Here is a 23,709-nt window from a genome sequence, read left to right on the forward strand (position 1 = left end):
AAAAAGTGAACAGTCCAGCTCACCAGTAATCTCTGACTCTAGTCCTGTCCACAGCACAAAAACCAACCGGTGCCAAAACACTCAAAAACAAAAGCAAGGAGAAGAGATCCAGCTCGCCGGTCATAAAAATCTTGTTAAAAATTCCAAATAGCACCCATATAGGCTTAGAACAATAAAAAACGCTAAAACGTTTTGGGTGCGTCAAGCATCTTTAGTCGATGCACCAGAAACGCCTCAAGCTTCCTTTATGATTTTTATGTCCGTGGAACTGAAAAATAAATCATACAGTCCATTTGAGCTCCAATTGTCATTGTACTCCATCGAACCCTATCAAGGACTCTATCTAAATCCCATTTTTCGGAGAATCAAGGAGAACACCTGAAATTAGGGTCCAAATGCAATTGTAATGGCACCTCTCGTTGATCAGTACTTATCCCAAGACATGGAAAGTTGTTGTCATACATTACATATACCCACTATAGATAAATAATTGCTGATAAGTCAACTGGTCGAAATTTAAATAATGCTTCTGATCTGTCTGACGCCTCAAAAAATACTGTATGTTGCCTCCATATGGCACATTGTAATTGAGGTGTTCTACCTAGAAGCAATAGTTGTAGAAGAGAGTATTTTTGTACTATATCAACCAATGGACCATGCCATCAGGATTAACCAGAAAAAAATGTCTGTATGCCACCAAAGTCTACAGGTACCATTGTTTCAACTTTTATAGAACTTTATTAGATATCATTTTCACATTGCTATTAGTAATTAATATAAATATTTAGCGTTCTATAACACCCTCTATATTACAAAAAAAAATGAATATTTTACAATCACATACATTTTTAGCATTATTTAACCCTCATAGTCTGTGGTTCCTAGTTTTCTTCATTTTATTTGAATTTATTTTTCATAGTTTAATACTGTATTAGTTATTGATTCATTTCCTAGTGATTTATTTGTTGCAAAGACTTGGTTATTCCCTCATGTTCCTTCTAGATCTGTGCCTCCAGAGAGTCTCTCGACAGAGAAAATCGGATCACAGTAAACTGACACTCAGCTCAAACTTTGATCAGAGTTTGAGCCAAGTGTCATTACCATAATCGATCCAATTCTCTTGAAAGAGAGAATCATCGCTTGAGTGAGAAAGAAACACAGGGGCAGCGGCACAATCGTGCCTCTGGTGTCATCTGACCTGTCAATCAGGAGGAATCCTTCACCCAGGAAACAGGAAGCCAGTTTGCAGAGATGCGGTGCACTCCTTAATATCTAGATGAGACCACCCCTTTAAAATGCATTTTTGGAGGTCCTAGAGATTGGAGACCATATATGAAAATGCTTGGCATATTCTAGTAATATGCAATACATTTTTCAGATGGAAAAACCTCTTTAAGACCTCCTGATTTTGAAATCCTTTACACCATATTGTTTCCAGGTTTCATATTATTCCTGGAAATTAAGGTAAGGACCTAAATCCTCTTCGGTTGAGCTGTTGGAAGAAGTGTCTGGTCCTCCTTCTAGTAAAGTAATAATGCTGTGTTTTTGATTCCTTATTGCCAATTGTAATGGGGTACAACCACTGGTATCCTCTATGTTCTTCTTGGCGTTAGCCCGGAGTAAAGTCTTCACAATAGCGGCATTAGCATTTAGGACAGCCACATGTAATGATGTCCAGCCAAACTTGTTTTGAGCATCTACATCAGCTTTGTTCTCAATAAGCTTAATGACACTACAAAAAGACCCTCTCTGAACTGCAAAATGAAGGGGTGTCCAACCAGACATTTCAGCAACATTTGGGTCAGCTCCCATATCTAGTAGTAGGGAAACAACCGAGTCATCGCCATAACGAACAGCCAAATGGAGTGGAGTCCATGACATATCTCCAACGGCATCTACTTTGGCATCATTATCCTTAAGCAAATGTACTATTTCGGCGTGTCCTTTGAATATTGCAAGGTGTAAAGGTGTCCATCCCTGGTTCGTCTTCAGGTTAACTTGGGCACCGTGCTTAATAAGATGTTTGCATATCAAGCTCTTGCCTTTCACAACCGCCATGTGTAAAGGTGTATAGTGACTCTCATCAACAGAGTTCAGATTGGCTCCTTTCTGTATCAAGTGTTGAACCACTCGAAAGTAACCTCGATCAGCGGAAATGTGGAGGGGAGTTCTTTGATTTTTTTGCTTGCTGTCTGGATCAGCTCCTTGGCCAATTAGAAGCTTGACAATATTATAGTGACCATAGCAAGAAGCTACATGGAGAGGAGTTTTTCCATCTATTTCTTGACTGTTTGGGTTGGATTGACGTGTAAAAAGAACACGGGCAACATTTTCTAAACCATTTTGAGAAGCCAAATGCAGTGGTGTCCAATTGTCCCGTTCCAATGCATCAACGCCTGCTCCGTGGTCTAAGAGTAACCGAGCTATACGATCATCTCCTCCTTGGGCTGCAAAATGCAAAGGTGACCACCTGTCTTCATCAGTAATGTTGACATCGGCTCCATTCTCTATTAGGCAAGAACATATGTCTGGTAGCTTTCTCTGTACTGCCAATATCAGAGGCGTAGATCCACTCACCGTGCGGCTATTAACATTAGCATTCAAGCTGAGAAAATGGTTCACCCTCTCATAGTTTCCTTCAGCCACCGCAAAGTGAAGCAAAGTGAAATTATTTTCATCTGTCCAAGAAATATCGCTGCTTTCTAGGATTTTCATAATGAAACTGTCTGTAACTGAAATTAAAACCAATGGTTACTTCATTGAGGTATTGCTTTCAATTGGCATATATAGATCCCTCATGTCATAATATTGATTGCATCATTGAGCAGAAAACCATTAGGGCAGTTTTCTGAAAGGGAACCTTACAGCAAATTAATGCTGCCCGAATCTGACACTATGAATCATTTACTGGCTATATTATTCAAGATGTGTATGCTTTAGGACTCATCCAGATGTCCATAGATATCGGCCCGATCACGGGCCACAAACAATACACATATTAATCGCAAGTTTCCAAACTGGAGCATGACAGCTTAATATATTTCCAAGGTTTTCCCCATATAAAGTATGGCCACCAGAATTAAGACCTCCTTTACAGGATACTATAAAGCTGTAAAAAAGTCTTCAATCCCCTCTGCAGATCTAAAAAAATTTTCATTATGCTCACAGACGATGCAATGTGGTCCAATGGGCGTCTGTGGTCTCGATCTGGGGCCTCCTCTCTTCCTTTACTTGCCGTTTTCCTGCTTACTTCGTGTGGATGACGCATTCTATGTCATGCACATAGTGTCCTCCAGGCCGAGGGCAGAGCAAAGTACTGTGTTGGAAATATGCCGGTTTTACTTCTGGGTCATCAGCTCTCTTTGCGGATGAAGCATTCTATGTCATCCACATAGTGTCCTCCAGGCTGAGGGCAGAGCAGAGTACTGTGTTGGAAATATGCCGGTTTTACTTCTGGGTCATCAGCTCTCTTTGCGGATGAAGCATTCTAAGACATCCAACTGTGTGGATGACGTAGAATGTGTAATCCACACGAAGCAAAACAGGAGGATGGCGATCGTAAGAAGAGATGAGGCCCCGGATTAAGACCAGAGATTCCCATCAGATCGGACTGCACAGTTTGTGAGTATAATAGCAGATCTTTTGGGGGCTTTGCAGAGGGGATTGGGGATGTTTTTTACTGTATTCGAGAATGCTGTAAAAGAGGTTTTAATCATGGTAGCCGTACTATACATGAGAAAAACATAGTGACCGGTTCCCTTTAAGAGGAGCATGCCTCTTAATAGATTTTGTGCATCTTACTTCAGAGCAGTCTACATCAAGACTGGCGCACAAAATGGCATTCTTGATAAATTGGGGCAGCTGGGTATTTGTACTGTTTCTGACCCCTTCAGAGTAAATAAAAATACAAATGGTTGTACCCTCATATAATTATTATTTTATGTAGAGTACCGTAAATACCATCACTATTTGCAAAGGTGTAACTATACGAGGCTCAGAGGATTCATGGCCCTTTTACCCAAGAGACACAAATGGAATGAAGTCCTCATGGCATCTGGACATTTCCAGATATGAACCATAAATGCACTCATTTCAACGAACCCTTACACCTCTCAATTATGCTATACAAATTGCAAAGAATCTTACTGCTGTATGAAGAGCTTGGAAATGATGCTTGCTGGCTGTCCTGTAATAATGAGACACATAATTAGTAAGTCATTCTTCTTCATCATGATTAATTGTCATAATGTCTATATCATAATGGTAATGAACCTGAGGCAAGGAATATCCTTCCTGCCAGTAATGGGGCACATATTGACAAACTAGTCAGCGCTTGGATATGAGCATAATGCTATTGCTATGATTTCGACCAGAAGATATGAGATATTACTGCCTTGGTTTAGGGTATCTCCTCTCTCTCTTTAATGGGAGCCTGACAAGAGATTACTTCTGGCCAAACCACAGCAGCTTGAATCAGATATTGGATGCACCGTTGCAGCCATAGGTGTTGTACTCTTAAACACTACAACATTTCAGATGAGGCATACTTTGAAAAGCTGACCAGTAACTATTCAACTTAGATGAGTAGTCCAAGGCAGATTCCTGGTGGCTTCATCCTACCTCGCTCCCATAGACTGGCAGGTCTCTCCTTAGGCACTCTCTCTATACATACCTAATACCTGAAGAAGAGGTGGGTTCAACTCCGAAATGCATCTCAATTACAACAGTAATTGCAACTTTATACAACAGTACTGAGCAGTGTAGCTGTGAATCCAGTTATGCATGACCTAAAACCCATAACAGAAAAAGCAGCACCCTCTGCGTGTATGTCTCATTGCCCCTTTATCTCAATAGACTTATATGTGCAGCTGTATTCCTATCCCTTAGTTTAGCTATTTTCCAGGTGGCGGAGAGAGGAAAGGGATGGAGAAATGGTTAATATGTTGGGAAAGAAGCATATATTTTTGATAAGATTAATATGCGTTTCTATTTTTTTATTTTTGCTGTTACTATTGATTGGAGTCAAAGTTTCTTGGAAAAGATTAACCTCAATAGACATTCATTGGGGCCTAACGACTTTACTTACATCACTGTATCCATTACGTAATACTGCAGCTGAAGACTTCAGAGGAACTTGTTCAGCTTTGGGTACAGATGCTTCATGTTCTGGCAGAGGACTTTGCACTAAGCAGAGTAACATGTGGGATTCAACCATGATATCTAAATAGAGAAAAAGAAGCAATGAGTTCTCAAATTTGTAACTGGGGCCACGCCAAACTCTGTTCGCAAAAGGTGGTCCAGAATACACAGCTAGACTCCTCTTAAAGCACTACTCCAGTATTTTTTTTTTAATTTTACCACTGGAGTGGTGCTTCTAATCTAAGGTCCTTGACCCTACTCTTATAATCACCTGCCACCTTCTTGCCCTTCTATCGTCGCTGCTCCCGTCACTGTCCAATAGTTTGTGACCTGCTGGATCTTTCTAGTGTTTTCTAGAGCAAGTCAGAGGTTACAACTCAATAGAAGTCTCCGAGAGCAACATTCTGTCTCTCAAAGATTTGTATTGGGGAGCTTGTGATGTAACTTCTGACTTCTGGCCAGTCAGAAGTTGCGGTCACAAGATGGCACTATAGAACCAGAGTGGCGCGGAAAAAAGGTAAAGATGTCGAAGGGTGAGTATAAGACGGGGGCAGGGACCTTAGATTAAAAGCACCACTCGAGCGCTGAAAAAAAGGGAGCACTTTAGACAACACAACCAGACTATTACAGCGAATACTAAAGACAACATTGATCAATAAATCATCAAACAATTCTATCTACTTTCTACCATCATGGAAAGAAATTATGTTGTAATATTTTACAGGGAAATGTGTCTGTATGTGGTCACTCAATCATTAGGATGTTAGGATAATCCATAAAATTTGATTGGTGAGAAATTGAAACCCTAGCAAAATTTGCAGATAGTTTGGTCACGTGTATTATCAGTAGGGATATCCATGTAAATTTATGGCTAACCACATATATATATGGATAAGGTGCTCCACTAGCCATAAAATAAGGGAATACAAACCAGAAAAACTTGGTCGTTTATTGGCATCCTGGTTCCAGCATCTCTTCATTAAGTCAATCATCTGCTGACATTCCACAGGTGCATCTTCAGAAATGTCCTCCACAGGAGGCCGCTGCCCCGCTGCTACCTTTACTATCACAATCATCATGCTCTGACCTCAAGACAGAGAGATCGGTACATCAAGTTAGAAAATGTTGCACTCTAGATTTTGATGTTCTCATAGGTTAAACAAACCAAAGTAGTCTCTAACAACTGCAATTATTTTAGTAAAATATTAAACTATTCTTAAGTCATTGATGGCATATTGAATAAGTGTGCTGAAAGGGAACCTGTCATCAGATTCATGCTGCCTGAATGACTTGGTCCCATGCCTCGTGATTGCAGCCAAAAATGTTTTAGTCTGGAATGGAAAGTTGAGTTGTTTCAGAATAAACAGACTTTGGAAATCCACCCAGGAACTATACCGCCCCATTACAGTTGATCGATGGGTTTTTCCTCTATATTTTTTTTACATAGGGAGACACCTGTCGGTCAAACAGATCAGGGCAAGGAGAAAAAAAAATTTGATACTCACCTCTCCATATAGCTCGCGCTGTCACTGGTCCTATGTCTACTTTCTTCTGCCTCCTATTTTCTCCTCTCTCCGGGACTCCGCCACTTCACTAGACTCTACACCATCTACAGTGAAGTAATGACATGTGTCACACTTCATGCAGTCATGTGCTCTGGAAGCATGTCATTGACCTTAATTAGGTGCATCACACCCTACAAAACAGCTGTGGGGTCTAGTGAAGGACAGCAGTGCCAGAGGACTGGAAAGAGAAGAAAATAGTAGATAGAGGGCAGAAGAATGGAAATAAAAGAACAAAGCCACTTTTACAAAATATGTTGAATCCATATTTGGAGATCAAATTGGCTTAAAAATAAATTGTTCCATTTTAATTTTAATTTTCTCTTTTGACCTCCAAATAATGATGCAAAGTGGCCGATACTTTGGCAGCTTAGAAATGAAGGTGATACATGCAGATTTTGCTTGGGATTTTGGTCCGGATATAGCCGCCAACTTCTCTCTTTACAAAACAATAAATAGTATTCATGGTATAATTTCTTAGCATTTCCACAGCAGATAGCTTAATAGATAATATAACTTATCAATTATCTAAAGTATCGATTAAAAAAACTCATTGTGTAACATGACTATGCAATGAACTAGAGCTCACATGAACAAATTCACACACATAAAAGTCTTTGTAGATATTAAAGTTGGCCAAGTCCAATGCTTTCCATGGTCTCGGCCTACCATCTAATGTGTTCACATCAGTCCAAAAATTCAGAAGCTGAGAGGAACATCAATGGGGCTGATAACGGCACCATCTCTAGTACTACTTTAACTACTAAGTGTGATGCCTCTGCCCAGATGACTAGAACGGCGTGGCATGTGGAGGCGATTTATCATTATTTTCTTCCCTCTTCTTTGCCAGCAATAAAGAAATCTTGGGCAATGACATTCCCTGTACTTTGCAGCCATTACTTACTGAAGGAATTATGTGCCTTTAAAGGCAGTCTGTCATCGCAAAATGACTGTTTATTGAAAACAAGCATAGGGGCTGCGTGCACTCTTGGCATTTCCAAGCTAAGTGCACCTTCTCACCTACTTTTCTTCTCCTCTTCTTGGATTGAGAGCTCTGGCTTTACAACAGCCAGAGAAGGGTGGGGCAAAATGGAAAATAAGTAGATGGGAAGGGGCACTGAAGTTTTCGCCCATGCCAAGAGTGCATCAGAGCCCTTATGATTGGGTTGAGCTGCTATCAACAAAAAAAATCCAGAAAGGCTTAAATTAAGTCAATACTCCAAACAATAAATGCTGAATTTTTGTCACCCCTGTTCTCTACACACTGTACCTTCCAATCCTAAAATAATTACACAGCATTGATTTTGTTTTTTCTTTGTGCCCCTTCCAAATATTTCATTTTGTGCATTCATTGTATATTTACATGCAATGCAATTTCCATTTAGGCAAACACATTGCAGAAATTTAAATTTTGACATAATAGGCTTAAAAAAGAGATTTACCTATGAAAGGCTTTTTCTGAGTCAGAAGCTCCCACATAACAATTGAATAGCTGAAAAGAAAGCAAATACACACAATAAAGACTCCATGTTTGACAGAAACAAGATTCTTCTGCTTTGTGCCCGATTTATGCTTTTCGGAATAGTTAAGCTATTCCAAGTGTTTCCAGCAGAGACACAAAATACAAATTAGTGATTCATCGATGAAGAGATCAGATTTAGGGGACATGTAAGGTGTGATCAAAGGAGGCTATCAGATAAAGGAAGGCAAGGTAATAAGGCAATTTTCAGGAAGCGTGGAACCATTAGAGAAAAAAATTCCGTAAATTATGGAAATATAAGGTAATAGAGTTCTGTATGGCAGAAAAAAAACATTTCAACATGTTCTAAATCTAAGATTTATAAGTAATTACTGTCCATAAATTCAGCTCAAGTCCTCAACTGCCAGAACTCTTTAGGTTCCTTTTGTGCCATAATGACGTCGTAAGACTACAATGACCAATCATCACTGTGAGTCATTGTGACATTTTGCTGAATTTAAAGATAATTGTATTGTAAAATGTATTTTTTTCCAAAGTGGGAGAACTTTGGGAGATTTTTTCCTAATGAAAACCTTTTTAATACTAGCCTACTAGTGTTAAACATCTTAAATCATTGGCGTTGCTTTTGAGAAAGAAGTTGTTCTACAACATCAAAAATTTGCGAGCGGTTCGAAATCTAAGTTATGTGAAATTACTAATATTTCATTTTCTGAATTTCCCTGAAAGACTGACTTCAGAAGATGGAATCTGATCTCTCCGGCTTCTCAAGATGTCTTGGTGTCTGCCAAGACAGAAAAGAGGACTATCTTGGCTAATAAATTTAGCCTTAGGGTACTGTCACACAGTACCATTTTGATCGCTACGACGGTACGATTCGTGACGTTCTAGCGATATCGTTACGATATCGCAGTGTCTGACACGCAGCAGCGATCAGGGATCCTGCTGAGAATCGTACGTCGTAGCAGATCGTGTGGAACTTTCTTTCGTCGCTTGATCACCCGCTGACATCGCTGGATCGTTGTGTGTGACAGCGATCCAGCGATGTGTTCGCTTGTAACCAGGGTAAACATCGGGTAACTAAGCGCAGGGCCGCGCTTAGTAACCCGATGTTTACCGTGGTTACCAGCGTAAACGTAAAAAAAACAAACAGTACATACTCACATTCCGGTGTCTGTCCTCCAGCGTCTCTGCTTCTCTCCACTGTGTGAGCGTCTGCCGGCCGGAAAGCGAGCACAGCGGTGACGTCTGACGTCACCGCTGTGCTTGCCGGCTATGGCGCTTACACAGTGGAGAGAAGCAGAACGCCGGGGACAGACACCGGAATGTAAGTATGTACTGTTTGTTTTTTTTACGTTTACGCTGGTAACCAGGGTAAACATCGGGTTACTAAGCGCGGCCCTGCGCTTAGTTACCCGATGTTTACCCTGGTTACCGGGGACTTCGGCATCGCTCCAGCGCCGTGATTGCAACGTGTGACCGCAGTCTACGATGCTGGAGCGATAATCATACGATCGCTGCGACGTCACGGATCGTGCCGTCGTAGCGATCAAAATGGTACTGTGTGACAGTACCCTAACATCCAATCCCTTCATTACGTCACAGACAAGCTTGGAATATCTAAGCATTTTGGTAAGTTTATTATGCAGCTCTGGCAAAAATTAAGAGACCACTGCAAAATTTTCAGTTTGTCTGATTTTTCTCTTTATAGGTATAATTTTGAGTAAAATGTAAATTGCTCTTTTAATCTATATTTCAGAAAATGAGAACTGGTCAAAATAACAAAAAAATGCATTGCTTGCAGACCTCAAATAATGCTGAGAAAACAAATTCATAATCATTAAGAAACAACAATACTAATATTTTAACTCAGGAAGAGTTCAAAAATCAATATTTTGTGGAATAACCATTTATTTATTTTAATCACAGATTTCATGCATCTTGGCATGCTTTCCACCAGTCTTTCACACTGCTTTTTGGTGACCTTATGCCACTCCTGGAACAAAAATTTAAGCATTCCTTTGTTTGATGGCTTGTAACTATCGATCTCCCTCTTGATTAGATTCCAGAGATTTTCAATGGGGTTCAGGTCTGGAAATTGGGCTGGCCATGACAGGGATTTGATGTGGTGGTCCTTCATCCACACATTGATTGACCTATTGGCATGGCACATTGTCCTGCTGGAAAAAACAGTCCTCAGAGTTGGGGAACATTGCCTGAGCAGAAGGAATCAACTGTTTTTCCAGGATAACCTTGTGTGCTGTTTGATTCATACATCCTTCACAAAGATTAACCTGCCCAATTCCAGCATTGCTGAAGCATCCCCAGATCATCATGGATCCTCCATCAAATTTCACAGTGGGTGCAAGGCACTGTGCCTTGAATGCCTCTCCAGGTCTCCGTCTAACCATTAGACGACCAGGTGTTGGGCAAAGCTGAAAATTAGACTCATCAGAAAAGATTACCTTACTCCAGTCCTTTATGGTAAAATCCTTATGGTCTTTGGCAAATTTCACATTGGCTCTCCTTTGCTTCTCATTGATGAAAGGCTTTTATGTAGGTCTACATGACTTGAGCCCTGCCTTTAGGAGCCTGTTACAAACTGTTCTTGCCATGCACTTCACCCCAGCTGCCATTTGCCATTCCTTTTGTAGGTCACTTGATGTCATCCTCCGGTTGCTGAGTGGTATTTGAATAAGATGATTGTCATCCTGGTCAGTGGAGAGTCGTTTTCACCCTCTACTGGTCTGTAGTTTTTTTGTCCCTAATGTCTGCTACTTGACCTTGTTGTAATGGACTGCCGTCTTAGAAATTTTACGGAGGTAGGCAACATGCCGCTCACAGTATCCCGCTGCTAGTAAAGCCAGAATTAGGCCCTTCTTCTCCATATTCAAGACTTTTATTTTCAACTTCCTTGGCATGGTTAAAAGTAATTTTTTCATTCCGATTAGTTTTGGGATATTACTAGCACTGGTTTTGCCATCCAGCTTGTCCTGCTGCAAGAGGATTGTGAACATCATACCAGGGATTTTTTTTATACTTTCCTTTGTTAAATAAGATTTGGTTCAGGTGATCACCTAATCAGAAGCACATTAAGTAGAATGAGGTGTACTCTGGTTTTAATTCAACAGACACTGGAATGGGATGGCTGTCAGACAAGTAGAGAAGCTGATTTTTATAAAACTGTGCAGTGGTTTCTTAATTTTTGCCAGAGCTGTATATTTGTAAACCATGTAATTTTATGTCACTGGACAACACCTTTGAATGTTCACCCATGAACACTAATGAGCATAGACATGGAGCTAAATGCTAAAATTTCATGTCCTGTTTTTTTGTCAGGAGGAGCGGGTTTCTGAGATTGCTAACAATTGTGCACAACAACGGGCAGTAAAGGTCAGCTCCTGCATGAGCGCACATACTGTATTTCCGGAGCTGAGCACTTCTGTCTGTTGATCTGATCATTTTTGCACTCTTTCATGTTTTGAGCAATCAGTGGGCGTTTCAAAACATAGACCACTACAGATCTTCAAAGAATTAAAGGGGCAACAAAATGTTTAAAAACTTTTTATAACTTAAACCTTTAAGGTTAAAAACCCCCCATTGTTTTAAGGTTTTTTTTTCCTAACAGCTGCCTGTCCTTTATCAAAGCCGACATTTGAAACTTAGAATATTTATAACTAATAACTGAGTTCTTTAGTAAACTGGCAATCCTTAAGGGAATGTGCAGCAATAATGGATCAATTGAAGTCCACAGACAGTAAATAAATGGGGCAATTACATGGGTAATAATGCCTTAATGAGTATGTCCCACCTAGTGCCTTCAGGAGCACACCGCTCCCGTGCATCCCGCTTTTCGAGGACAGTGCGCTCTTGATGACTGACAGTTCAGACCAGTGACATGGTTGAACCACTGACTCCAACTGTGCTTTCTACTAGAAATGACACATCCTAATTGGGAGTCTCTGTTGCTAATTTTGTTTTGGTAATAGCAGCAAGGATGGATATTATTAGAATAAAACGTAACTTTTAAAATGTATCATGTAAAAGAGGAGAAATACAACACTAACCACAGGTGCTAAACAGAGAAAATACAAAAAAGTGCTCAATAAAAAAAGAGCACATTTTGATGAGCCATCCAATGTCCAAAGGACAGCATGGATGGAGTGGGGGGTTATTTTGCTTATATACTACCCTGTCATGCCCCATGCAAGTTTCATGTCCTGACAAGGTCAGCACCCAAGTGTGGTCCTGCCCTCACTAGTGTCTCTTAGTTCCCTCCCGATGCATTTTGCCAACCAGTATAGGTAGACTCATCAGGGGAGCATTAGTAATTCTTGGGAGTGAATGTATGGTTCCAGAATATAGAACCCAGAAAGCAGAGTTACAGGACTCGAGGTGCTGAGGAGTAACCCAGGTTAAGAGATATCTTCCCCTGTCGGCAGAATGCTGCCTGCTTAACAGAGTAAATGTTGAGGCACTAGCCCTATACCATGTGAATCTAAATATCCTGTGGACCACACTTGAGAAGTCTGACATCACTCCTCCCTCATGCTCACCAGTGATTGCTAATGTCTCACAGCAGTCCCATCATATTTGGCCATCGTATACCATCTCATTAGCATTGTGCTAGCCTCTCTACTAATAAACGCCTTCACCTGCAGCATAGCACTGCTATATTGCGGAGTCCTTGACTAAATTCACAGAGCCCAAACCTGGCTCAGTGAGGCCTCTAACTAATGAAGCCAAATACCAGGCAGTGATAACATTGTCAGCGAGATCACTGATATGCGTGTTGTTCGGAGAGGGAGTCCACTCAATGCTGATTGCCGAAAACATGATTAGTCTTTATGTTCTGAGGAGCAACAGAAAACTTCCTGTAGTGTCTACCTATCGATAGACCAGTCAGAATATTGTTTTGAATGTTTAACAATAAGAATCCATTGGAAAGAGCCGGTAAGACCTTGGCATAGTGGGCGGAAGTTGGCATCAGTAGGATGTGTAATCTATGACGTGAACGGGCTCAACAAGGATTCCCCGCACACCTGCCTGTGGGCAATGGTCACCACATCAGTAGGAGGTGTAATCAATGATGTGTGTTTCTAATAATATCCATCCTTGCTGCTATTACTATTGACTGATAGGGTTCCATTTGCTGTGCTATTTAATTTTGTTTTGGGCCTTATTTTGCTTTGAGGAGAAAGCAGGTAAAGGTTTTGTACATTTTTCTTTACTCTATGTGAGATTATGGCATTGGTGCCATGACAATATGTTTTTGAAGTGTGAGAAGAAATCGGAGAACCCAAGGGTAACCCACGCTAACACAGGGAGAACATACAAATTCCTTGCAGATGTTTTCCTTGGTGAGATTAGAACTCAAGACCGCAGCACTGCAATGTAACAGTGCTAACTACTGGGCCACCATGTTGCAGCCACCGTGCATCCCTATTTGTGTTATCCATCACATTTGCATTTTCTTACATCAATGTCACATAACATTGAATTGTTATTAGAGGAAAATGCAATATTTGTACAGAATGGCAATTCCATTCTTATGGCCCTATTCATTCTGACTCATTATTTTGAAAAGTATTCTCACTAATGTCCCTGAAGTTTACTCAGCAATAAAAATCCACCCACGCCATCTAGCAGTTTTTTTTCTCTGATCAAAATAGCAGACATCCAAAAAAAGCAGCATTGCGGTCAGTGGAAATTGGCAGAACTTTAGGGTAAGACCAGATTAGCCCAGATTCTGAAAAGTCTAAAATGTTTTTGTTTAAAGTATACATTATTATGCCCAAGGTGAGATTGTGTCAGGTGCCGGGCCAGGTCTGTTTCTTCTTTCCTGAAATCCTACACTGAAAATATTATTGCCAAAATTTCTTGTTTAAGCAGAATATACTGGTAGAACCTGAGCACAACAACCAGATTCTGGATTCCATTATATCATTTCTGAAATACCATTTTTATCTACAGTTCTAGGATTACAATTGGAATGTGTTCATCCTAACATGCAACATAGTAGAAGACCTCAATTGTTTTAATCTTAGTCCCAAAATTGTTCTTTAGGTACTGTAAAGAGGTTTTGCCATTTATCGCTTTTACAAAGGATACATGATAAATGATTACTGGGGGTCCCGCTGCTGAAACCCCCACAGATCCTGAGAACTGGAGGCCCAAAGTCTTCTGTGTGAGTGGAGCGGTAGTGAACATATGCGACCACCAATCCTGTAGACCGTTAATAGAGTAGTGGTCGCACATGCTCACTATCACTCTGTTCACAGAGGGAACTTTAGGACCCCCATTTTCACAATTAGAGGAAATCCCAGTAATAAGTCCCCCAATAAGCATTAGTAAGTGATATATGTTGATTATGGGACAATAAAGACTTGTTCAAACCCCCAAAGTAGGAGTTTTTTTTTATCCTGGTCCCTTCATGACAACATGCAGACAAATAATGGCCTCAACAGCTTTGTGCCGTACATACAGACATAACACAAGGGCCAATGATCGCCAACATCTGTGACAGGTCATCATTGCACTGAAGTAAGCATAAACTGGTGTGGACCACCGGAGACCTAGACTGAAGCCATTAGAATTTTAAAAACAGTGAGTCTTGAGTGTTTTTCAACCTTATCAACTTTTCTGTACTCGGGGAAAACTTAAAAAAAAAATTTCAGGCAACGTCTTTAATAAATACTGTATGTAGCTTTTATTTTCTGGACTTTAGCTTTTACTCTGGGCATCATACCTGTACACATCATATTTAGTTCCTGGCACCCTACTACTCTCCAGGAACACTTCAGGAGGGATGTAGCTTAGGGTTCCTTTGATCGCTGATCTTTCTATATATTCCTTCCGAGTTGAATTTTCTTTCCATTTAGAGAGGCCAAAATCAGAAATCTGGAAGAGAGAAAAATCCTCAATATAGTTATACCCAAACCATAAAACAGTCACTTAACATACTTGGGTAGAATAATAAATCTGAAAATAGAGCGATTAGTATTTTCAGGAATCACGAGGATTTGCACAATACCAAAAAAAGGAATGTAAGTGGTGGAAAGTTATCTGAAAACAGAATTATTATAGATGTAGTCACATTTCTGCACTAAAAATAACCTATTCATTAATTTCTTCACAAATGTCTTATTTGGAAATCTGAAGGCTGTTTTATTGTTGATTGAGGATCTTTATGATTAGGGTTCTGTTAGTTGGAACTATTTTTTCAATGTTTCACTTTGAAAGCATCTAAAATACAAGAAATGAAGCTGCTTCTGAGATAATCTTGATAATCTTGTTAATAATAATAATAATAATAATAATAATAATAATTTAAAAATGCCCTGCCATTTTGTTTCTTCAGCTCCTCCCTATTGTTGTCCATGGTAAAAGACAAAAAACACTGTAACGTGATCCTACGGTCATGAAGTACGGAAATAGTAATCTGTTACTTCTTTGACATTTGTCTGTATAGGAATCGATAAGAAATGTTTAGGTAAAATTATTTTCACAGTTGCCCAATTTTATATTTTTAAGATGCTTTGAAACAATTTAAATAAATGGTTGTGAAGGAGTTCCTTCTCCTTAATTGACTTAGTAATATATTTTATAATATTGGTGATATTTCAGGTTCATGCCCAGTGCTGTGAGTATCCTGAAGGTACTGTACATCATGTCCCTAGATCTTATATACTGTAGCACCGCTGCTGTGCCCCAAATGTGTATTATACAGTGGGGGAAGTAAGTATTTGATCCCTTGCTGATTTTGTAAGTTTGCCCCACTGACAAAGACATAAACAGTCTATAATTTTAAGGGTAGGTTAATTTTAACATTGAGAGATAGAATATCAAAAATAAAATCCAGAAAATCACATTGTATAAATTATATAAATTTATTAGCATTTTGCAGAGAGAAATAAGTATTTGATCTCCTACCAACCATCAAGAGTTCTGGCTCCTACAGATCAGTTAGACCCTCCCATTCAACTTGTTACTTGCCTTAAAGACAGCTGTCTTACATAGTCACCTTTATAAAAAAAAAAACTCCTGACCACAGACTCAATAAATCAGTCAGACTCTAACCTCTACAACATGGGAGACCAGAATCTGCCAAAACCCGATTGGCTCTGCTACATACAGGTGATGATCAGATCGCCTGTATGTAGCAGAATTGCTGACTGGCTATGAGTGCTGACCACCGGGCGATGCTCATAGTAATCCGGCAGTGACTACCATAGAGGTCTGCTGGAGTCCTCTGGTTTGTCATGCCAACCAATCGGTGACTCGCGATCACTTGAAGGGGTCACCGATGGGTGGGATTTCTGATTCCCTTGCTGGGAGCACGCTTTAAATGCCGCTGTCAGAGTTTGACAGCGGCATTTAACTAGTTAACAACCGCAGGTAATTGCGATTCCACCCACAGCTGGTAAAGGCACATGTCAGCTGTTCAAAACAGCTGACATGTGCCAGGAAAAATGTGGCTTCTCCTTAACCCCTTTTCAACATCGGGCGTACATTTACGCCAGACACCTCATCTTTTCCAGGACATGTCAGCTGTTTTGAACAGCGGACATGTGCCCGCAATAGCTGCGGGTGGAATTGCAATCCACCCGCGGCTATTAACCAGTTAAATGCCGCGGTCAAGCACTGACAGCGGCATTTAACAAGCGCTTCCAGCAATCGCACCAGAAATACACTCACCGGTGACCCTCGTCACATGATCGTGGGTCACCGGTATGTTGGCATGACAACCAGAGGTCTCCTGGAGACCTCTATGGCTGTCGGATTGCTGTGAGCGCCACCCAGTGGTCGGCGCTCAGAGCAAGTGAGCAATTCTGCTATATAGAGGCGATCTGATTATCACCTCTATGTAGAAGATCCGATCAGGTTATGGCAGATTCTAGTCTAGTGGAGACTATTGATGAAGCATGCCAAAAGTAAAAAAAAAAAAGTTTTTAAAAATATTTTAAAAAAAAATGTTCAAATCACCCCCCTTTCGCTCCATTCAAAATAAAGCAATAAAAAAATCAAACATACAAATATTTGGTATCTCTGAGTTCAGAATCGCCCAATCTATCAATAAAAAAAGAATTAATCTGATCGCTAAACGGCGTAGCGAGAAAAAAGTCAAAAAGTCCGGAATTACGTTGTTTTGGTCGCCGCAACATTGCATTAAAATGCAATAACGGGTGATCAAAAGAACGTATCTGCACCAAAATGGTATCATTAAAAACATCAGTTCTGCATGCAAAAAATAAGCCTTCACCCAACCCGAGATCACGAAAAATGGAGATGCTACTGGTATCAAAAAATGGTGCAATTTTTTTATTTTTTATTTTAACAGTTTGGAATTTTTTTTCACCACTTAGATAAAAAAGAACCTAGCCATGTTTGGTGTCTATGAACTCGTAATGATCTGGAGAATCATAATAGTGGGTAACATTTAGCATTTAGTGAACCTAGCAAAAAAGTCAAACAAAAAACAAGTGTGGGATTGTACTTTTTTTGCAATTTCACGGCACTTAAAATTTTTTCCTGTTTTCTAGTACACGACATGGTCAAACCAATGTGACTTTCAAAAGTACAACTCGTCCTGCAAAAAGCAAGCCCTCATGTGGCCGTATTGACAGAAAAATAAAAAAAGTTATGGCTCTTAGAAGGGGAGCGAAAAATGAAAACGCAAAACTGTTAAGGGGTTAATAACCACACCCACCTGAATAACAAGGCTAGATTTATATGAGTGTAGTTACCTATTGGAGTAACATTATTAAGGGCTTTCCCATAATAATAACCAAAAAAAAGCTACATCAGCACAGGAGTATTAGTCAAGCATAAAAGGACAAATCTTAATTTAAAGGGAACCTGTCACCCCCCTCAGGCGTTTGTAACTAAAAGAGCCACCTTGTGCAGCACTAATGCAATGTGCTGTAAGTTCAAAGGGCAGCGTAACTGCGCATGCCCGGAAAAAATACTTACAGGGCAGGCGCCGGGGACGCTAATGAAGCAAGAGGAGGCGGCGCCCGGCACGCACAGGCCCGGAGTGACGGCTGGGAGGTGTCTGATTAGGGGGGAAAGACCTGCCCCCGGGACGATTTCACGGTATGAAGGGGCACATTTTATAAGTGATTATTTCAGCGTGTGCAGGCATCATAACTAAAAGAGCAACCTTGTCAGACTGCAGCATTAGTGCTGCACAAGGTGGCTCTTTTAGTTACAAACGCCTGAGGGGGGTGACAGGTTCCCTTTAACAAAATTTCTAGACCTGCTAAAAAAAATCTATAAGGAGAGTGTCAGACATAGAATAACTACACATGAAGAATCCAGATACAGCCAATAAATAGTCAGTAATAATAATAAATACATTCACGTTAAAAATGTCATATACAAAATAACACCAAAACACAGCAATCGATAATCAATCTGCAGAGGTATTCATCGGAATAAAACAAGTATGAAGTGGAATAAAATCCTTCAGAAAGATTAAACAGATGCAAAAAAACCCTCATTTGGAGTATGGAAAAATTATTCGCTGAAAAAATTTGAAGTATCAACAAGTTGAGTATTTGATGATAGAATAGGTGTTTATTGGCCACAGGAGTGTGGTCACTGGTACAAAGACAATGCATAAATTAGATAATGCTATATCCTAATTATAAATTCCAGGAAGAATGATAAATGGGAACCAGGATATAGTAAAATGAGCACAACCCTTTGCCATACCAGATAAGAGCTGTAAGGAAGAGATCAAACTAACATTGGTATAGTGAAAGGAGGTAGAAAAACCTGCGTGGCAGCCAAAGAAGCGCCCTGACGTGCGTTTCGCATACTGCATCCTCCGTAGGGTCTCTTCCTTCCTGCTCCTCTCTGTTCCTGAGATATGGCCTCCTCTTCCCTGTAGATAAATTTAGTCTTGGTAGCCAAGTGGGAAGGGTTGTCAACTCTCCTTAAGAACCACCCCCACTTGGAAACAAGACTAGATTTATATGAGTGGTAGAGGGGTCCATATCTCAGGAACGGAGCGGAGCAGGTACAAGAGAAAAACATCATCGGATTCAGGAGAACAGCAGATCTTATATCAAGTAAAAATAAGACATATTTATGGCAAGTGAAATGTTCTTTACTTTAATTAAGCCTTAAAACAAGCAAATGCATTAGCCATAATATTGGTAGCCAAATATAGAGAGTTAAGCATTGCTTCTAAGATAAATTATCATCACAGAGCAATTACATTAGGAACCTCGTTGGCCACCATACCGGCTCCATGACCTGCCTAAATGGGCTATTCAATATATATATATTTATTTTTCTTTTGTTTTTGCTTATAAAAAGCAGTAAACCATGACTACAATAAAAATTGTATGAATTAATACATTTTATATTTTTATGATTTGTTCTTTCTTTACATTTTCCAATTACTCAAGCCCGCCCGGCCATTTAATTAGGCTGGTGTTTAGACTGTAAAGTAAGAGTGTGGATTTTTCTTGCCGCTGCAAGTTAAATAACTTAATTAATCAATATCAATCTCATTTATCAATACTCCCCGCACTGGGATGTAATAAACAACCGAACGAAAGTGGATGCGTGTGGCTCCCCCACCAGCGGGCGTAATGTAGCAACTAGTCAGATGAAATTAAAATCAAGAGAACCGGAACATTTTATTTAGCTTGTGACAAAACTGATAAATGACTGATACCTACGGTGCATACGTCCCATTGTAGTTTCCTTTCCTTGTTCATGAAACATTTTAGATCATTTACTTTTTAACTGGATATCCTGAATTAGATTAAAAAAGGCCTGTTATTTAAATTCCAGAAAGAGCTCCACCCTTGGGCTAAGGCTGTGGCTGGTATTGCAGCTCATTCCTTCCGCCCTCTAAAGGCATACTGAAAGGGAATTTAGATTGTGAGCCCAGTGGGGACAGTGATGATGGATGATGTCTGTAAAGTTATGTGGCAATTAAGGTCACTCCATAGGCGAATAAAATAAATAAATTAAATTTACATTTATAAAAGATTACAGAATTTATGCCAAATCTTTTGCAGACTTAATCCAACTGCTCCACTTCTTATTTACCAAATGACGCACCCTAATGATCAATTTGATGCAACATAGTAGTAAACTTATCAATGTCACCTCCGACTCAAAAGTCTCAAGTGAATGCCAAACTTTTTCTTGCAAATTGCGACTGGTTAAAGCAGGTCAATTAGTACACTTTCCAATGTTACAAAAAAGCAGGAGATTAATGTGTTAAATGTTGCGCATTAATGTTGAATTTTGCACAAATCGTGACTTTAGATTGAAATGTATTTGTAGTTTTTCAGATCGTCCGCTACGACCAGTCACAAATATGTGACTTTTATATGGAAATGCATTAATGAATACGTCATCACTTCACGCTAAAGGATAAACTGGTCGGTTTTCATGTAATTTTTAGGTTTTATGATGGTCGTAATAAATGGTGGAGTAAAACATTGATAAATTTGGCTTACGTTTACATTAATGGAAAGTCCCAATTTGCAAAAATTGGTGCAAATGCAATGATAAATGTCTCCCAGTGTCCATGAAGGACAAGTAGATGCCTTATCTCATCCTCATCCAATTAGTTTGTCATTTTGTCTTCCTTCTCCTCCCATGTCCATCGGTCTGTCAGGCTTGGTCAGCCTGGAGCCTTCTGTACTCCTGCTCAACCTTAGGTGTTGCAGTATCTTTTTGCAGTTTATCTCCATACACCTCAGGTCATCTTTGTGGTGTCAGGTGAGAAGCCTCCCATCTCCACATATAAGGCCTCCACACTGTAGCGCTCCCCGACTTATAATGAATGCATCCTCAGCCAGCTGTAATTCACCTTTAAGCTATCCCCAATGGCAACAAGGGGACACCTAATTGCTTATTGCATTGACAGTTTCTTCTTTATCAGCCCCTCAGGGATCAAAGGCTGGTGTTTCCTTCACCTCCTGCAGCACATCAGGCCTTTCCATTCTTGCACCTTTTAAAACCGCGAGTAGTTACCCTCTCACTCCCACCTGAGAGGTTGGAGGGACTCCTACAAATGCAACTGCGTACCGTTTTGGGCACCGGTGCTCAGGAAGAATATAATGGAACCAGAGTGAGTACAAAGGAGGGCAGCAAAATTAATAAAGGGGATGGGGGAACAATACCCAGAGGGATTAGCAAAATTAGGATTATTTAGTCTAGAAAAAAGAGGGGTGATCTAATAACTGTGTATAAGTATATAATCGGACAATACAAATATCTCTCCGAGCATCTGTTTATACCAAGGAAGGTGACGATCACAAGGGGGAATTCTCTGCATCTGGAGGAGAGAAGGTTTTTCCACCAACATAGAAAATAATTCTTTACTGTTAGGGCAGTGACAATCTGGAATTCCTTGCCTGAGGAGGTGGTGATGGCAAACTCAGTTGAGGGGTTCAAGAGAGGCCTGGATGTCTTCCTGGAGTGTAACAATATTGTATCTTACAGTTATTAGGATCTTTAGAAGGATGTAGATCTGGGGATTTATTCTGACGGAATATAGGCTGAACTGAATGGACAAATGTCTTTTTTCGGCCTTCCTAACTATGTTACTATGTTACTATGTTACATGCAGAAGACTGCAGGAATACACCCAGGATGGGGATGTGTATACCCCACAATGACATCGATATGACTGAACTGCTCAAGAAATTGGTATCTGGTTGTTAAATAGTGCCCCTCATCATGCATTAGGAGGGTCTGTCACACAACTAGTGGTGTGCTCCTCCAAGCAATAGTCAAGGGCTATGCGCAGTTGGGGGGCTCTCAGCACCTCACAATTCTATTGAGAGTCATGCCCAAGACTGCAACATACATTGCAATGAAGCCAAACTCAAGTAGTGCTAATGAGTCCCCAGATATTTTCATGAGGACTTGAACCAAAACATTTAATTACTTGTCCTAAAGAAATTTACAAACAAATTCACAATCTTTTGTCCACAGTAAATGACAATTCTGACATTCAATCTAGGACAGGGGTGTTCTGCGCTGTCAGGATGGTGATGGCTGTCCAATCAGAAGTTGGGGCATGTTCAGCTTTCAGTGTGTTGAATGACAGTGTCGCCATCCAATCAGGGCCAGGAAGTGTCCATGTGTCTCTTGTTTGGAATAAATACCTGGCTATTTAGCTGGCTGTCTGCCTTAGATTGCTGTCAATTGTAGCCTTGCCTAAAAAGTACATGTGTGCTCTGTGCTATTAGTCTTGCATTCTGATCTTTATTGTTCGACCTTGGATTTGCCTTTGAACTTGTGTTTGCCTAGCCCTTTTGTCATGATCCATTACCTTCTTGGAATTCTGACTCTATTGAATAATTCGACTACATAGTCTACATAGCAGTGAACATACATCGGCTATCACCACTATGCCTATGACGATGCAGCACATAATTTCAATAAAATGGCATCAGAGATCTTGGTATGAGCATATGCTGACTCGGTGACATTTTATTGAATTAATGTACTACAACATTTTATGTTGTTGTTGCAGTACATTACTTCAATCGACAATCTATATTGTACTGCAGCATAGCCATCTTTGACCACTGTATAATTAAATATAATGGACATATTGTATGACAAGCATGTATATTGCATTGTGTGAGTCTAGTTTGTGCGTCACCACATTCCCGGTATAGTGAACAATACTTACTTCTACCTGAAATTTCAAGAATGAGCATATTTAAAATTCAGTGTCATTCCCATAGCCTGAAGAACTAGCATGTACATTAAAGCAGTAAAAATGCATAAAATATCATCCGTCAGTGGTATAAACTCCAATGTCAGGACTAGGACACCCATCAGTTAAAGTAAAACATATTTAGAATATCACTACAAAGGCGACAGCTGCTCCGTGGGGACGATTCCATGACACAGACATCCGCACATGTAGATTAGATACAAGGATGACGAGAAAATAATAAATCTGGGAACAGTATGAAAACTTAGCTACTTTTCACACTGCACTTACGGGAATACAACTGTCATACACATCTGAAGAAACTGGTATTTAGAGATATAACGCAAAAATGAGAAACAGCAGGTCTGGAGTAGAGATGAAAGTGAAATATTCTGAAAGCACCAATGCAACCAAATAGGAATAGAAAATGTATTTTTTCTACTTTTCAGTGCAGTCATTTCTCTTTTAAGTGGATCTTTAGATTGACAGTGTAGTCAAAGTCCTTATCGCATATACTCAATACTGTAGCCTTAAAAAGGTAATCCTGCATTGGGAGATGAGATGTCATGTCTTCTGATGCTCCGTCAGTCAGTCCAGCGCCTAGCACATTGCAATTAAGATTGCTTTTCTACAGCATTGTCTTCATTTCTACTTTGTCTGCCTGGATCATATTCGCAATCTGTGTCTGATGAAGGTCCATACTTTCAGACTGAAATGTTACAACTAATTTTTGTTGTATTGCGAAAATAAAAATTTGGGGTTTTTTTCTACATGTTGGAGTGCCAACTACCTCTAAAGTTTTGGTTTTACGGAGTGAAATCCTTCAT

The 23,709-nt window shown here is 40.0% G+C and overlaps 1 protein-coding gene across 2 annotated transcripts in view; it reads right to left on the reverse strand.

Moving 5' to 3' along the window:
• Positions 1 to 221: 221 nt before the first annotated feature.
• The window catches only part of ANKK1 (ankyrin repeat and kinase domain containing 1), an 82,213-nt gene continuing 58,725 nt past the window's right edge, over positions 222 to 23,709 (reverse strand). For both annotated transcript variants that reach the window (XM_077249977.1, XM_077249978.1), the window contains exons 3-8: positions 14,927 to 15,078; positions 8,144 to 8,193; positions 6,071 to 6,226; positions 5,087 to 5,220; positions 4,147 to 4,186; positions 222 to 2,732 (exon numbers count right to left, since the gene is read on the reverse strand). In XM_077249977.1, the coding sequence (XP_077106092.1) occupies positions 1,447 to 2,732; positions 4,147 to 4,186; positions 5,087 to 5,220; positions 6,071 to 6,226; positions 8,144 to 8,193; positions 14,927 to 15,078 (1,818 nt within the window). In that variant the 3' untranslated portion in view covers positions 222 to 1,446. The remainder of the gene's footprint in view (positions 2,733 to 4,146; positions 4,187 to 5,086; positions 5,221 to 6,070; positions 6,227 to 8,143; positions 8,194 to 14,926; positions 15,079 to 23,709) is intronic.

The sequence above is a fragment of the Ranitomeya variabilis genome, chromosome 4 (genome assembly GCF_051348905.1).
Source record: "Ranitomeya variabilis isolate aRanVar5 chromosome 4, aRanVar5.hap1, whole genome shotgun sequence".
Taxonomy (NCBI): domain Eukaryota; kingdom Metazoa; phylum Chordata; class Amphibia; order Anura; family Dendrobatidae; genus Ranitomeya; species Ranitomeya variabilis.